This window comes from Malurus melanocephalus, unplaced genomic scaffold, assembly GCF_030028575.1.
Source record: "Malurus melanocephalus ecotype Western Australia unplaced genomic scaffold, MMel_1.1 scaffold_122, whole genome shotgun sequence".
Classification (NCBI taxonomy): domain Eukaryota; kingdom Metazoa; phylum Chordata; class Aves; order Passeriformes; family Maluridae; genus Malurus; species Malurus melanocephalus.
This window is the reverse complement of record NW_026623354.1, coordinates 348,788-362,637: the sequence shown is the minus strand read 5'-3', so window position 1 is coordinate 362,637 and position 13,850 is coordinate 348,788. Positions and strand designations below refer to the sequence as shown.

General features: G+C 37.1%; 1 protein-coding gene across 1 annotated transcript in view; it reads left to right on the top strand.

Annotated features, from left to right (window-relative positions):
• Positions 1 to 13,850, top strand: part of CCDC186 (coiled-coil domain containing 186) — a 34,020-nt gene that overhangs the window by 10,703 nt on the left and 9,467 nt on the right. Inside the window, exons 2-10 of the mRNA XM_057370261.1 lie at positions 3,304 to 3,994; positions 6,266 to 6,392; positions 8,378 to 8,506; positions 9,385 to 9,597; positions 10,510 to 10,629; positions 11,197 to 11,301; positions 11,631 to 11,729; positions 12,414 to 12,500; positions 12,796 to 12,938. Of these exons, the coding sequence (XP_057226244.1) occupies positions 3,321 to 3,994; positions 6,266 to 6,392; positions 8,378 to 8,506; positions 9,385 to 9,597; positions 10,510 to 10,629; positions 11,197 to 11,301; positions 11,631 to 11,729; positions 12,414 to 12,500; positions 12,796 to 12,938 (1,697 nt within the window). The 5' untranslated portion in view covers positions 3,304 to 3,320. The remainder of the gene's footprint in view (positions 1 to 3,303; positions 3,995 to 6,265; positions 6,393 to 8,377; positions 8,507 to 9,384; positions 9,598 to 10,509; positions 10,630 to 11,196; positions 11,302 to 11,630; positions 11,730 to 12,413; positions 12,501 to 12,795; positions 12,939 to 13,850) is intronic.

The following is a 13,850-nucleotide window of genomic DNA, read 5'->3' as shown; positions in this document are numbered from 1 at the left end:
ACACAGAACCTTTTGTTTACAAAGTCGTGAGCCTTTTCTGTGGTGACATCACTGCAGTTTTATGTATCTGGCATTATATGGGAARTATCTATTCAGTAGAGGTTTCAGAAGTATCTATTCAGTAGGCTGAGGTAGGCACAACAAACTTTGGATATTCAAGAGATATTTGCATATCTGTATGAATTTGCATTGACAGCTGCTCCACATAACTTCTTTGTCTGGACATTTCTGGTGTGAGAATAAATTGTGACCYTGTGATCAATTGTTTAATTTCTGTTTAAAAGTTAGTAATTAGAATGTAAAAGCTAATACTGTTCAGTGACAGTAGGGGGGGAAGAAAACCTCCATGTATGTCATGGACTGGTTCAGATAGATTTGGGCAGATAAGGCTGAAATCAAGTGTATTGGAATTATAAAGACTGTGAACTTAATGGGGTAAATTATATTCTAGGTACCACTGAAAATTAAAGTACGACTGCAGGGAACACTGAATCACCATAATTTACTTTTCATGCTTTAACCGATTTGTATAATCACTACTCAAATTTCCCATGCATTTGATTCAAAACCTACACTTTATTTATGAGTAATAATAAGTAAGTTATTATGGATACCGAGTCAGTGCCTTTTTTTTTTTCCTCTGTGACTGAGTTGTGCAAATAATTGTATTTCTGCTTCCATGTAGATTAGTCTTTGTAATACTAATTCGCAGTCTTATTTACAGAAGTAAGTTACACAATTAAAAGAAAACTTAGAGACCTTCCTAATGTACGCTGTTAACAGGGCTGTATTTTTCACTTGTTCTTTCYGTATGAGGATAAATGCCCTCCAGTTTGCTGACTGGACTGGAAATCTTAGGTATAACAAACAACACAGAAGTTCATGTATCTGATTTTACCACTTCCTTCCTTGTGGYAGTGGTGAACTGCAACAGCTGGGCAGTCACAAGCAGGTTTGAGGCAGTAATGCATCAAACMACTGCAAATTTTGGGAGTTTTTATAGCACTCCAGAAGATACTTTARAAAGGCTTAAAATGAGTTTAAAAACCTCTCTGATTATTCCAGAGAAAGCATCATCAAGAAATTAGACTGAAGTAACTACTAGAGGAAAAAAAACAGTTCCTCAGCTTTATGCTARTACGGTATCTTTTACAGCTGAGTGTGTGGATTGTAAATTACCTTTGACAAGAGGGAGCAGATACTAGAAGGTGAATTTTTCTTCCATCTTAACTGCATCATTTGCAAATTATCTTATGGTTATTGATCATTTAAAGTGCACTTATCTGAAAGCACTGTTTTTTTTAACAGCATTTTAATTAAGTAGGAGCTAATGTATTCTGCTGCTGTCAAACTGAATATTTCTTCTTGCAGTTATGTTCATTTTTGCTTGCACATTGAGATTGTAATTTGGGTTCATTATGTTTGAGAAAAACAGTAGTATATTACCATCTTTCATTACTAGCAAAAGTTATTTAAGARTAGATAGGTTCCAAAGGAGCATTTGTTTGGACTGCACAAACCACAAAGATGGATTTGCTAGTTCCAAATTGGCCTAAATATAAATCTTTTGAAGCAAAGGGGAATCAGGGATTTTATTAACACCAGAGAAGATCTGTTTGTAAAATGGGGAATCCTTGTAAAAGTGTCACATTGTATAGACTCTCTCCTTCCCCATCTCTGTTCTCATTTGTACCTCTCCCATACCATTTGTGCTCTGGTTCCTATTGATTTGTTCTGGGTTAGAGACTGTAGCATTGAGGAATTTTTTTGGCTTTGAAACCAAAAAAGAAGTGGTCTGCTTGTTACTTAAAAAGATGTGATTCTCATTTGATGATTTGTGACTCTTGTCCAGTTGTGACATGTTCCCTTTTGTATTCTCAGCTGAATGCTTATTTTCATGTGCTTCCCTCTTATTAAGTGCCAGTTGTTGCCCAGCTATTGGTTTCAGAAACTTACTGTARGTGTTTTGTGTGATGGTATTTCCTGGTAGAAACAGTGGGGTTGAAGCTGCTTTTTGTTGGTGACAGTGCTAGCAATTGTTGCCATACCTAATGGGATTCGCATATCCTTCTGTTTTAACAACGTGAGCCTCAGTCAGAAGTGTTTGCAAATAAGGCAGAACTGGGGGGAGTGGAGCAAAGCTCAGCAGCACAAAGGGGTTTGTTTCCTTTGCAGCTGGGGCGAAAGGAGGAGCACGGAGCAAGTACCTGAGTGGCTCAGATTRTGTGGCTGGGTAAGGGAGAGCTGAACAAGTCAGAGAGCAAGTTTGATGTGGCAAGTAAGCACTGTCTTTGAGCTGGCTCTTGGAATAGTAGAGTTGAATTTATAAATGAAAAGTTTGYCTTGTTTTTACATAGCCTAAATTATCCGGGAGGGATAGGATTGCGTATATAAATTAGGACTGCTGTAATGAATTTCTCCTAATGGAAAGAAGGGCTTCCTGAGCTTGTTAAAAATGCYGGTAGTCTTTTCAGACACAGAACCATCTGAGATTCCTGATAAAGAAGATGCAGCATTACCCAGGCTCTTCCATAAGTATTCTGGCTATTTGGGTCTCAATATGGTGTCCTTCTAGTGCTTCTAGAGAGCTTCTGCAGAGCTTTTGGAGTCCTTGCTCTGCAAGCTACTGTTTGAAAGAGCAGATCTGCCACAGACCATCTGTGCTCTTCCACTGGGGATTTTGGTTGCTTGAAAGCAGATGGGAAAAGAGAATCTCACCCCCATCCTCCCCCAGCCCTTCCCTTAGGTTCCTGGGTACAGATGCATTTTGCTGTATAGATGCTCAGTGAGGAYGTGACAGTAAGTTGGATATTCTGGCTGGATCAGGGAGTCACCCTATGTTGTAAAAGTGAATAAGACACATCGTTGCTTTCCAATCATGCGTAGGAAGGTAGAAGCTATAAGACCATAGATGCTTAATTTTCTTTTTTTATTTATTGTCGTGAAGTATTTTTAGAGGTTATCACTTGGAGTTTTTGTGGATTTAAAKGGTAGAATTGTTAGTTCTAAAAATAATGCTTTTTTATTGTCTTGACATTTACTATCCCACTGCTTCCTGTTCGCTATCCTAATTTCTCACCTTCCTTTAGAACAACTTGTCGCATTTACTGTCGCATGTACTGTCGCATTTACTTAAATGTTGGGCTGAAAGAGCAAAAAACTCTGTATAACACATATCTAAGTACTTTTGCATTCTGAATTTTGCTTTCTAGTAAAGGCTACTTTCTAATAGCCTTTATTTTCCTGATCTCAATCTCTTTTGATATTGTATATAATAKGTTGTAATATGAATTCTGCATCTAGATATCTGAAGGAAGATTATGGAGGAATATTTACCAGAAATGCAGAACACACTGGAGCCTGGCAGTCTGTCAAATGATGCCTCTTTCAAGCCCACAGAKAATGAGAAGTCTGATACAGCATCTGGAATGAAGGACTGCTCAAACATCGGTTGCCCTGGAGGTGATGGTGGTGTGTTGGRAAGGGAAGCGACTTTGTTGCCCTCGGATCAGGATTCAGCAGCTGTTGGTGTAAGCAGCAATGGGGCCCCAGCACAAGGACAGCAGCAGTGTGGAGGGGCAGACTCCTCTGCCAGTGCCTGCTGTGAAAGAAAGGCAGAAGGCTCCCCGAAACCAGAACACTTACCTAGTGAAGAACTTGAACGACACAATCCAAAAACTAACCAGCCAGAACAATCATTAATGGAAATATTACAGGATCTAAGGGAGGAATCTGACTTTGTGAAAAAATCRAGTGATAAAATCTATTCAGAAAGCCCTTACGATACAGACTGCACAAAGAAGCTTATTTCCACAATACATCAGGCTTCCTCACAGGAGGATTTGCTGAAGGAAATAGAGACTGAACTCCTATCCACAGATTTTTCAAAGGAACCAAAGCTCCCCAATGGYGTGCAGAAGGGTGAACATGCCTTGGCTATGTTTGAAAAATGTGTGCAAGATAAATACCTGCAGCAAGAACAAACTATTACAAAGTGAGTATTTGAGTATGTGCAYCACAGTTGGAGGTGTGTGAACAATTTTGCTTGCATATTGTGTGCACCTGCACACAATGTTTTGGTATGAAGCAAGTTGAATTGGTATGAGGATAGTTAATGAGTTTTTTGAATGATAGTTTTTTTAAATTGTTTTTTTTAAGTGAGAAATTGTTTTTACWTGTGGTATGTACTTGTAAATAAAAGTGTGTACTTAGCTGTCTGAATTCTTGCAGGATTTGGCAGGAACTGAATAGCCAACTGTCATTGAATAGCTTGCCARTGTTTAGAATTACTTAAATACTGCAGCAATAATGGTGGTATAAAAATAGTCCAGGATTCATTCAGTCCATATGTGTGGAGAAATTAATCTTTGAAAGTGCTAACTCCCACAGTGGGCATTTTATTTATATTTAAAATTGCTTGTTTCTTTTTCAAGTAGTGTTCTATCTCCTGTCATCATCCAGAAAAGGTGTTAATCGGCTGAGAGTATTGTTTGAGTTGGAAGTRTCATATATAGATAAACTACTCTTACCCCATTTTATAGTAGGAGTTCTGAAAGGCATGGCTTGTAAATTTTTCTATAAGGAACTGGGCTTAATAGTTCCACCAGGCAGTACTCAACGTGAATATTTCTGTTCATCAAAAGCCAGTTCATTGCTTGATTTTGTCCTTACTTACCTGGTATTTCACGCTTCGTTGCCTCCTTAGAAATGTTTTTTGCTAACAAAATGTRGCCTCTAACTTAATATTTATTCCTTTTTGCAGAGCTGGAAATGAGTGTCCTACTTTTCATATAAGGCTCTCCAGTACCATGATATGGGAGGACATCAAAGGAAGGGAAACCAGATAGAGGGAGAGAGTCCCTGTAGGGAATGTATTCTCTTGCACTTCACCAGTTAACATCTGACAGAAACCGTCCATGTGAGGAAAGTCAGTTGATGACAGTAAAACTCAAGAATGCACAGTTAGACATTCAGAAGTTACAAAGGAGGAGTGGGAATCTGAAGTGGTGGGTGTGAAGATAGGGGTAATTCCAGGAGATCATGAGGTAATGAGTTTTACTTGTTTATGGTAAACTCAGAGGCAGGTCGACGTTTTCAGCCATGGACCAATTACCTCCTTAGAGAYAAGTGTTTGTCTAGGTGTGTGTATTTTGTATACATACAGAAGGCTTTATATAAAAGTGTCTCTTCCTTTTGCCCAACTGCACCCATTTGACACATGGGGACTCACCTCAAGAGTGTGAAACTGCTGTGGAACATTTTRTTTGGTCCAGATGGGTATTCTGGGTTGTGTTTGTYTTGTCCCTTACTTTATGATCAGAATTTCTTGTAACATTGTTCTGGAAATAGTCCAGTTGTCTCCTGTGAACAGATCTAAATATATATGTGAGCAGCTGTGGCATGAACTAAGAATTTGTAATCCTGGAATATTCATTATAAGATTAAAAACCAGATCACAAGTGCTAAGCTCTCTGTAACTGATGGTTTTGAATTCCTTATCATTTAGGAGACTGGTTTGTTTAGTGATTTTTTTCCAGCAGACAGGAGGAGGTAGGGGGATATTTAAATATATTTCTCAGGTTTTTGCATTTTTGCATGTAATTAGTGGCCTAAAATACCTACCTTGTAATAGCAGCTGCAGATGTGTAAATACATTTGAGACTTTTTATTCAGCAGTTTCGACAACGTAACTTCTGAGTTTTACGCTAGTGTCAAACTGAGTGTGTTGGCATMAAACAGCTGAGCTGAACTGGATTGAATTTTATAAGGAGCAAGRGAATGGATGCTTGTTACCTACTTAGGACTTAAAAAATCAGGATTCTGTTTCTTACCAAGTTGTGAACTTCCATGGGTACTCTGAGAAATCCATGAAGTTTATAAAATCTCTGTTTTCAGACATTTGACTGGTGAAACTGACTGGAAGCTGGGAGGTTAAATTACCTTAAAATTGCTAACATTTACAGTTTTGTAGTTTCATGGTGTTACCAAATGTCCCATGTCATTATGGACCACAACAACGCTAAAATGCTGGAAACAAGCAATTTCYTCACAAAGAGGTTGCTACTTGCTGTTTTGGAGTTAAGTTCAATGTGTACAACATTATTTTGTTTTTTTTCTTATAAGCCTTTCATGCTTATTAGGGTTTTTGGCTTCCCATAAAATTTGCGGATTGAAGAACAAAATCCATTTATTCAAAATTGAAAACAACCAAACAAAAAAGCCAGTACTGATGTACCTTGTTGATAATTTTTTTTTTTCTGTACAGATTGATTAAAGAAAATAAAAAGCATCAGGAGCTGATTTTGGATATTTGCTCAGAAAAGGACAACTTAAAAGATGAATTGAAAAAACGAACAGAAACAGAAAAACAGCACCTTGGCATTATTAAACAGGTACAGATAACAAAACAGAAGTGCTGGTTAGAATCTCACTTGTATATAATGTCACTATTGCCACTGTTTAACCCATGCTTATTATCCTAAGCTTTTTAGGAGAATGTATTATTAGGATAATGTATTTTAGGATAATGCTCTTGTATTCTAATYGTCTAAAAATCTTTAGTATCTTTGGATAAACTGACTTTCTGGGTTCACATCATTTAGGTGTTCTGTATCTGGAAGTCTCTGCTGTGGTAATATCAGGTATTAAGTACTGGCCTTTCCTCTGGGACTTGTTAAAACCACAGCAGGCCAAAGGAGGAGCATGGTGTGTGCATTGATGTAGTCTGGTTTTAGTGTGGGAGAAAAGGTTTCACACCAGGTGTCACTGCTTGTCTGTTACTGGTTATCTGCTGGTGTCCCTGCAGCTGGTTGGCCAGCTTTATAAACTGATTACAGGTTATATCTTGGAAATCTGGCAAGAGATAGCATTTAAAATACTAATTTCTGTTTGTCAAAGTGCTGGTGACTATTYTGGTTGTCAGGTTTCTTTGTTGGTGTCTGCATCACACAGAAATCTGTTCGCAAAGCAGGGTGTCAGGCTTAAAGTGTTCTAGAAGAATATATTCATGTAATATATTCATATATTCATAGTTGATTGCAGAGAGTATTTGAAAATCCATGTGATTGAAAATTGAATTGAAAAGTGTTATTTTAGGCTACAAATCGGAATTGCTTGTGCCTGAATAAACCAGTATGAGCAGCTCCCTCATTCTTTCTTGTCCATATTACCATGATAGCACTGTATGATTCCATTAAGCTCTATCATGCAACATTTGCTTTATTCCATTCTGAAAAAAGTAATTGTGAGGGAATTTGTGATATTTCATGCTTGCAAGCGATTTCAGAAAATACTATTTTGGATTGTAATAGTTTTAAATAGCAATTAATAGCACCTAGAGTTGTAAGATACACTGCAGTGAAATGCCTGAGTTTTTTGATTTGGGGTGGGAGTGTTTTATTGTTAGAATTTCTGAGTTAGTGTCTTATGGTAGCATTTAAGTCTGTGAAGACTTGGCTGAACTCACAGTACTAAACAAATTATACATATCTGCATGTAAATGTGAAGCTTTCTGTCTGGCAAATGATGCATTTGCAAAGCTCAACAGAGTGTGGTGGAGTCATGGTGTGGTAACAGAAGTGTTTTAGGTGGTTCTTGCCACTTACACAGCAGCTTGGAATTGCACAAAAATGTAAAACTGACCCTGAGATCTTGCCCCTTCTCCSCAAAGCAAACAGAGCCCCCTAACGTGGGTGAGTTGGCTTTCCCYTGGGGCAAGAGGAGAGTCATTAGGCACAATTTGCACAACGTTTGGGCAGTGTCAGAGCATTTGTAGCCACCAGGCTGCTCCTGCTGAACTTGCATGGCTTGGCAGGGAACATGCACTGGGAAGTGTTCCAGTTAACACTGGGGATTATTCTTCAGCTGGATCAGGTCTCTGATTTGGTTTGCTAGGTGGCTAAAAAAAGTGACAGCATGATGACTAAGCTCCTCTTTATTTGCTGAGTGATTTTTCAATGAATTAATTCCCAGTCCCGTTGAGTATGGATGCATGGCTGCTTTGCAGGCATGGTAAAGGATGTGGCCTAAGGATAGGAACAAAAGGATGGAAGGTGAAGCAACCTCAGATAGCAGCCAGCTCTGCTCTGGCAGCTCAGCACTTGCTGTCAATCTATTATTTTATGTAGTAAATTACTGTGCCTTATGTTTTTCTTGATTTGAAGCATCTTCGATCTCACTGAAGATGACAATTGACATCTTTCATGCTTTTACTATCATGCAAAGCTAGATGTTGATGTGGGTGGTTGCAGTTTGGCAAGTGTAAAATACAGGTAGATATCTGTTGAAGCATCTAATTTTGTGTGAAATATGCCTGCCTGTGTAAAACATGATCAAAGAGTTATTTTCTCTATAATTATATCATGATGTTGTATTTTAGCTGGAAGCAAGAATAGAAGAGCTTAATAAAGAACTGAAAGCTAGCAAAGACAGACTTGTAACTCAAGATGCAGCAGCCAAAAATACTATTCAGCAGYTGCATAAGGAGATGGCCTTTCGAATGGAACAGGTAATGTGGAAAACCCTAAATTATTGAACTTATACATTATTGAACAAACTTATTGAATCAATAGGTAAGACAGAATTTTCCCAAATTGGAATTTGTAGTGAGCAGTAATATCTCAATTTTTGATAACTCTTAGCAGTGAATTTCCAAATAGCAGTTAACACTTCAGAGTGYCTGATAACTCTTTTAAAAAATACATACCTTTTTATGTATTGAGTTCAACCCTCAAGGCAATCTCATTTTCTTTACCTGTAAGCTGAACTTGATTCAAAAGTTCAAGCAAATTCAAAGCTAAAAACTGCCAGAAGCTTTCTTCAGACAGACTTCAGAARATTAATATTTTTCTCAATTCCAGCRCAAASCTCTTATTTTRTCTTTATGTATTACTGAAATMTGGGATTTTCTTTTCCTTCTTAATATCATATTATGCCAGGTATTTTCTCTGTTGCATGTATTTTAAACCTCAGTGTCAGATTTTTTTTTTCTAATTCGAAGCAGAACTTGTTAGTGCTGGGGTGGGAGGAATCTGTTAAAATAAGCCACTGAAAAATAAGTCATTGGATAATAATTATGCAGTTGACATATGGATGAGGGAAGACAGAGGACCAGTACTGAGTATTTGCAAAATTATTTTGTTCCTAAAACTTACACTTCTTTCCTTCTAAACAATAAATTACTAATGTATTGATAACTCATTTGAGATGTTCAGCTGTGAAGATGCATCTGCTTAGATACGTATTTACTGTTTGAAGTATAATTCCAGTTCTTAAGAGRGATCTAATGTTAGTCTTTGCAAAACTGGAGCTTTTGAGTCCTACTAAAAGTATCCAGTTAATTGTGAAATAGAGGATTTGTTTCATTCTGGTTTGGTATTTTTCAAGGCAAACAAGAAATGTGAGGAAGCTCGCCATGAGAAGGAGACAATGGTGATGAAATACGTCCGAGGGGAGAAGGAGTCACTTGACCTCCGAAAAGAAAAGGAAGTCCTTGAGAGAAAAGTGAGAGATGCAAACAAAGAAATAGAAAAGCTTGCAAATAAAATCAAACAACTTTCTCAGGAAAAAGGAAGATTGCACCAGCTCTATGAAGCTAAGGTACTTCAAGCTGTATAACTTGATTAAAAGCACTTTCAGAACAACCTTATCACTTGTTTGTTGTTGTACTTGGTAAAAGAAACCTCATTACATTTTTGCTGCACAGCTGTGAAAAGCCTTTCCTCCAAGGGAAGGAGAAAAACTTACTCAGTTCTCATTGCAATCTTTTAGAAGTTCTTTTTTAATATTTCTCTGAATATTATTTTTTGAAACACTAGGGAATTTTTTGTTTGGACAAAACTGAAAAAACCTGCTTGTTGCAGATGTCTAGATTTTGAGATAATTTCTCGCTTGTTCAGATGTCTTTTAAAAGACTGCAAGGACATTAAATTATTGCAGTCTTTTTTTTTCCTGTATTTCTTTATTTTCACTCAGTATTTCTTCTTTTGTACTATTAGAAATTGATAATATGGCAATAGGATTTTTCATCAAAATTTWACCRTTTTTAGAAAGCAGTAAGATTACTGATAAATTATCCAAGTCTTTTTGTATTGTTCTTAACAGATTTGTTTTGCAATTCTGTTTCAYGTGGAAGATCCAAAAATTAATAAATTCCRTSGGATCAGATTTGGGCCTCTACTGAGCAGTGGGACTATGTACARAAAGAARAATCTTAAAAGTCCTAAAAACTACACTTCTGAAACAAAAAAACACCTCTGTGGTGCTTTGTCTTTTAATAGATAYGTAACATTAACATGTACTAACATTWATGCAACCTTACCTTGCTATTCAAACTGGTTAGCAAGTRGATTTTTCCACTGGATTGAAGCATTATTTGTCATTCTGAAGTATCTGCATGATTTTGAAAAACCCAGACATTAAGGAAAAAACAACTTGATAAATGGACAGGAATTTTGTTGTAGAAACACTGGATCATTTAATTCTGTAAAAAAACCTGTTAAATTTTCTCAGGATGGTGAAGCCACTCGACTCAACAGAGAAATAGAAAAATTGAAGGAAGAAATCAATTCTAATGTTATCAAAGTAAARTGGGCTCAGAACAAATTGAAAACAGAAATGGATTTGCACAAGGTGGGTGAAGTCATACTGATACCATTACATGAAAATATAGAGTAATGTAGTTGTTGTATTGCTTACTTTTACATACTTCKACATAGTATTAAAATCTGTTTCTAAAGTGGTTTTTCTGTTTCATTTCAATACCTGCACCAAAAGTCAGAATAGTGCTCTTAGATACTGACACTGAAATGGAAATGTTAAAAGGAGTTGGAAGGGAGGATGTATAGGGGCATTCTGTTTAATTGGGTCATCAGCTTTTAATTTGTAAGGGGTGTTTTTTGGTGTTTGTTTGTTTGTTTTAAATAACAGTTTAGTTTTTAAGGGATGATAGAGTTAAATCTACCATCTGAAAATGTGCATAGCACATAAATGAAATTTTTTTGTTGTRCATTCAGTGTTGGGTCAAGGGAAGTTGCATAAAGGAATAGTTGAATAGAAGCAAGGGGAAAATGCTGGACTTACTGTCTTGTTAATTCTTTCCAGACATAGGAAAGTTTGATTATGAGAAATGTGCTTCTCAKATGAAGTTAAATAAACAGGTTTTCCTAGATTTAACCCATTTTTTAACGATTTTTGTAGGAAACCAAAGAACGTCTCAAAGATGCAATGACAAAATTAACTGAAGCAAAAGAAGAAGGAGATCAGATTAGGAAAAACTGTCAAGAAATGATAAAATCCTATCARGTAAGCACATTTTCTCAAGAGGTCAAATTATTGTTTAGTGCCTGAGTATTTTTCCTCTCTTTCTGGCATCAGCTCTAGCAGTGAAGTATTATCTTGTGCAAGCTCCAAAGCTGACATGAATAGTGAATGGTTTCTTTACTGAAAGCTGTTAAATAAAAGGGAAAATGTTTGTCTTGATTGGCATGCAGTGTGGGGGTCCCTTTTGGCATGGTCAGGATTATCAGAGATGTACTTACAGGAAAGACTCAGTGATGTGGAAAGCCCTCTGTACCTTAGAAAGGGGAACATAAAGCCCTAAAACTCTATTTATATTTCATCAATCCCTTTAGGAGTCAGAAGAAATTAAATCAAATGAATTGGATGCAAAATTCCGAGTAACCAAAGGAGAACTGGAGAAGCAAATTCAGGAGAAGTCTGATCACCTGGAGGTAAATATGTGGTGTGTGGAGTCCACTTTGTGSTTAAGAATTCCATGGGATTTTCATTTTCAGAACATTATTTAAAGCTTCTTACAGTTGGCCAAATTCTTTGGGTTTTGTCCTTTTTTTTGTGGCCTAATACTAATCCCAGGTGTTGACTCTCCAGCACTGCTTTTTGGAGAATGTCTTCATGTATTACCTTGGATTCACTTTTTAAAAACAAAGTTAGGACAYGAATGTTTCTGTAATTTACAGCACAAATTCAGATGACAGGCAGGCTTTCCTTTCTCTGCCCCCTATTTTTCCAAGCTATATGGCAAGGAGAGACAAGGGCCAGCCTCTTCWGTGTAGAGATTTGCTACTTCCAGAGTGAGGTTCTGTAAAGATGTTGCATCTGCTCACAGCTCATCTGTGCACACATCATGGCAAAGCTGACCCAGGGGCTGTTATGCCATAGATTTGTGTACCTAAAACCAGAGTGTGCAATCTTGCTTTTCTTCTCCATCCTTCTGAGAATAAAGAAGTTTTGAGGTTTTGCTTTGCTTTTTGGAGAAATAAATCAACCCTTTTGGGTACCTGTTCTGCTTCAAGCCTTCTCAGRTGTTGAGGTGGTGAGCTGTATTTGCCTAGATTTTTTGGAGATGCCACTGTACTTTTAGTTTTCTCAATGAGCTTTTTTAACCCTCTAAAAAGGTGCATCATGCAAAAATAAAAGAATTGGAAGACTTGAAGAGAACATTTAAGGAAAGCATGGATGAGCTTCGAACGCTGAGAACAAAGGTAATGTGCTGAGTTGGAGTGGGGCTGAAAGCACAGTGTTGGGTTTTGGAGCAAGACTGCATCCTATCTGTAAATCCTGGTCAATTAGGCTGATTAACTTTGAGTCTTTGGACAGCACTAATGTTAATCACACTTGTTGAGTTTCATTTTTTTTATTTTGTTTTTTAAGTTACTTAGAACTGCAAAAAAAGTAACACATGAGCTTTGTACARCAGTCTAGACATATGATCAGAATAATTTTGCTCAGAAGTTTGTGAGACTGAATAGTTTCTGATTTTGGTTTTTTTCCATTTAGGTAAAGTGCTTAGAGGATGAGCGTTTAAGAACAGAAGATGAGTTATCCAAGTACAAAGAAATAATAAATAGACAGAAAACGGAAATTCAGAATTTGCTGGACAGAGTCAAAACTGTAGATCAGCTGCAGGATCAACATCAGAGGTACAGCTGTGCACTTTGAATAATGACTTAAAAGATTATCTGAGATGTGGAAGGGTTTTTTTGATTGAAGTTATTGATGCTTTAGATGTATATTGTAATTTGAAGAATGCCTGTCCTAATTTAAATTAATGTTGCTAATACTGGAGATAACCTTGATGTCCTCTTATAAAACAAGAGGATTGAGACTGATAGATCTAAGTCGGTGTCTCCCATTGTTAGAATAAGAAGTTCTTGATTTCCACCATACTCAGTAGAAAGTTGTGTCTTCTGTATGTGTGCCCGGTGTGGGTGCTTGTTTTATAAAAAAAGAGATAGGAAGCAACTAAATTGGAAAGATAAATTGCTTTAAAATTGTGATGGATGATTGGAAATATTTAATGAACAGAATGTTACATGACAGATACTGTCTAAATACAGTATGAGGCATTTGTCTTTCTAATGGACTGGAATTCATTCTGCTGTGTCAAAKTTTGTTCATTTAAGAATGTGAGGGAAATAATCTCAGGGGAGGGCTGGGCTCATGCAGGGTTCAGGAGTGTCTGAGCACAGTCCTGTGTCTGTGTCATACATATGACTGGGATACAGAAATGCTGTCCAGCCTGCTGCTTCTGGTTGTGTTGCATGAATGGAGATGGATAAATGTCAGATAAGCAGAGCCACCCATGTGTCCGTCTTGTGCTATTAAACAATTCTCATTTATGATYGAAAAGTATTTTAGTAATTATAGGCCTTCCTCAGGTTTAGCAAATCAACCATTTTCCATTTGCTATGTGCTGGTCAGCTGTATTGTCATGGTGTGGTGTGGTTAATGGAAGGTAAGACCTTCCTCTTACCAGATCTGKTTTTGAGGGTTTTGTTTGTACCCTGATCTGAAGGTCATGTGGAGATATTGAATATGGAGACATGGTCTTC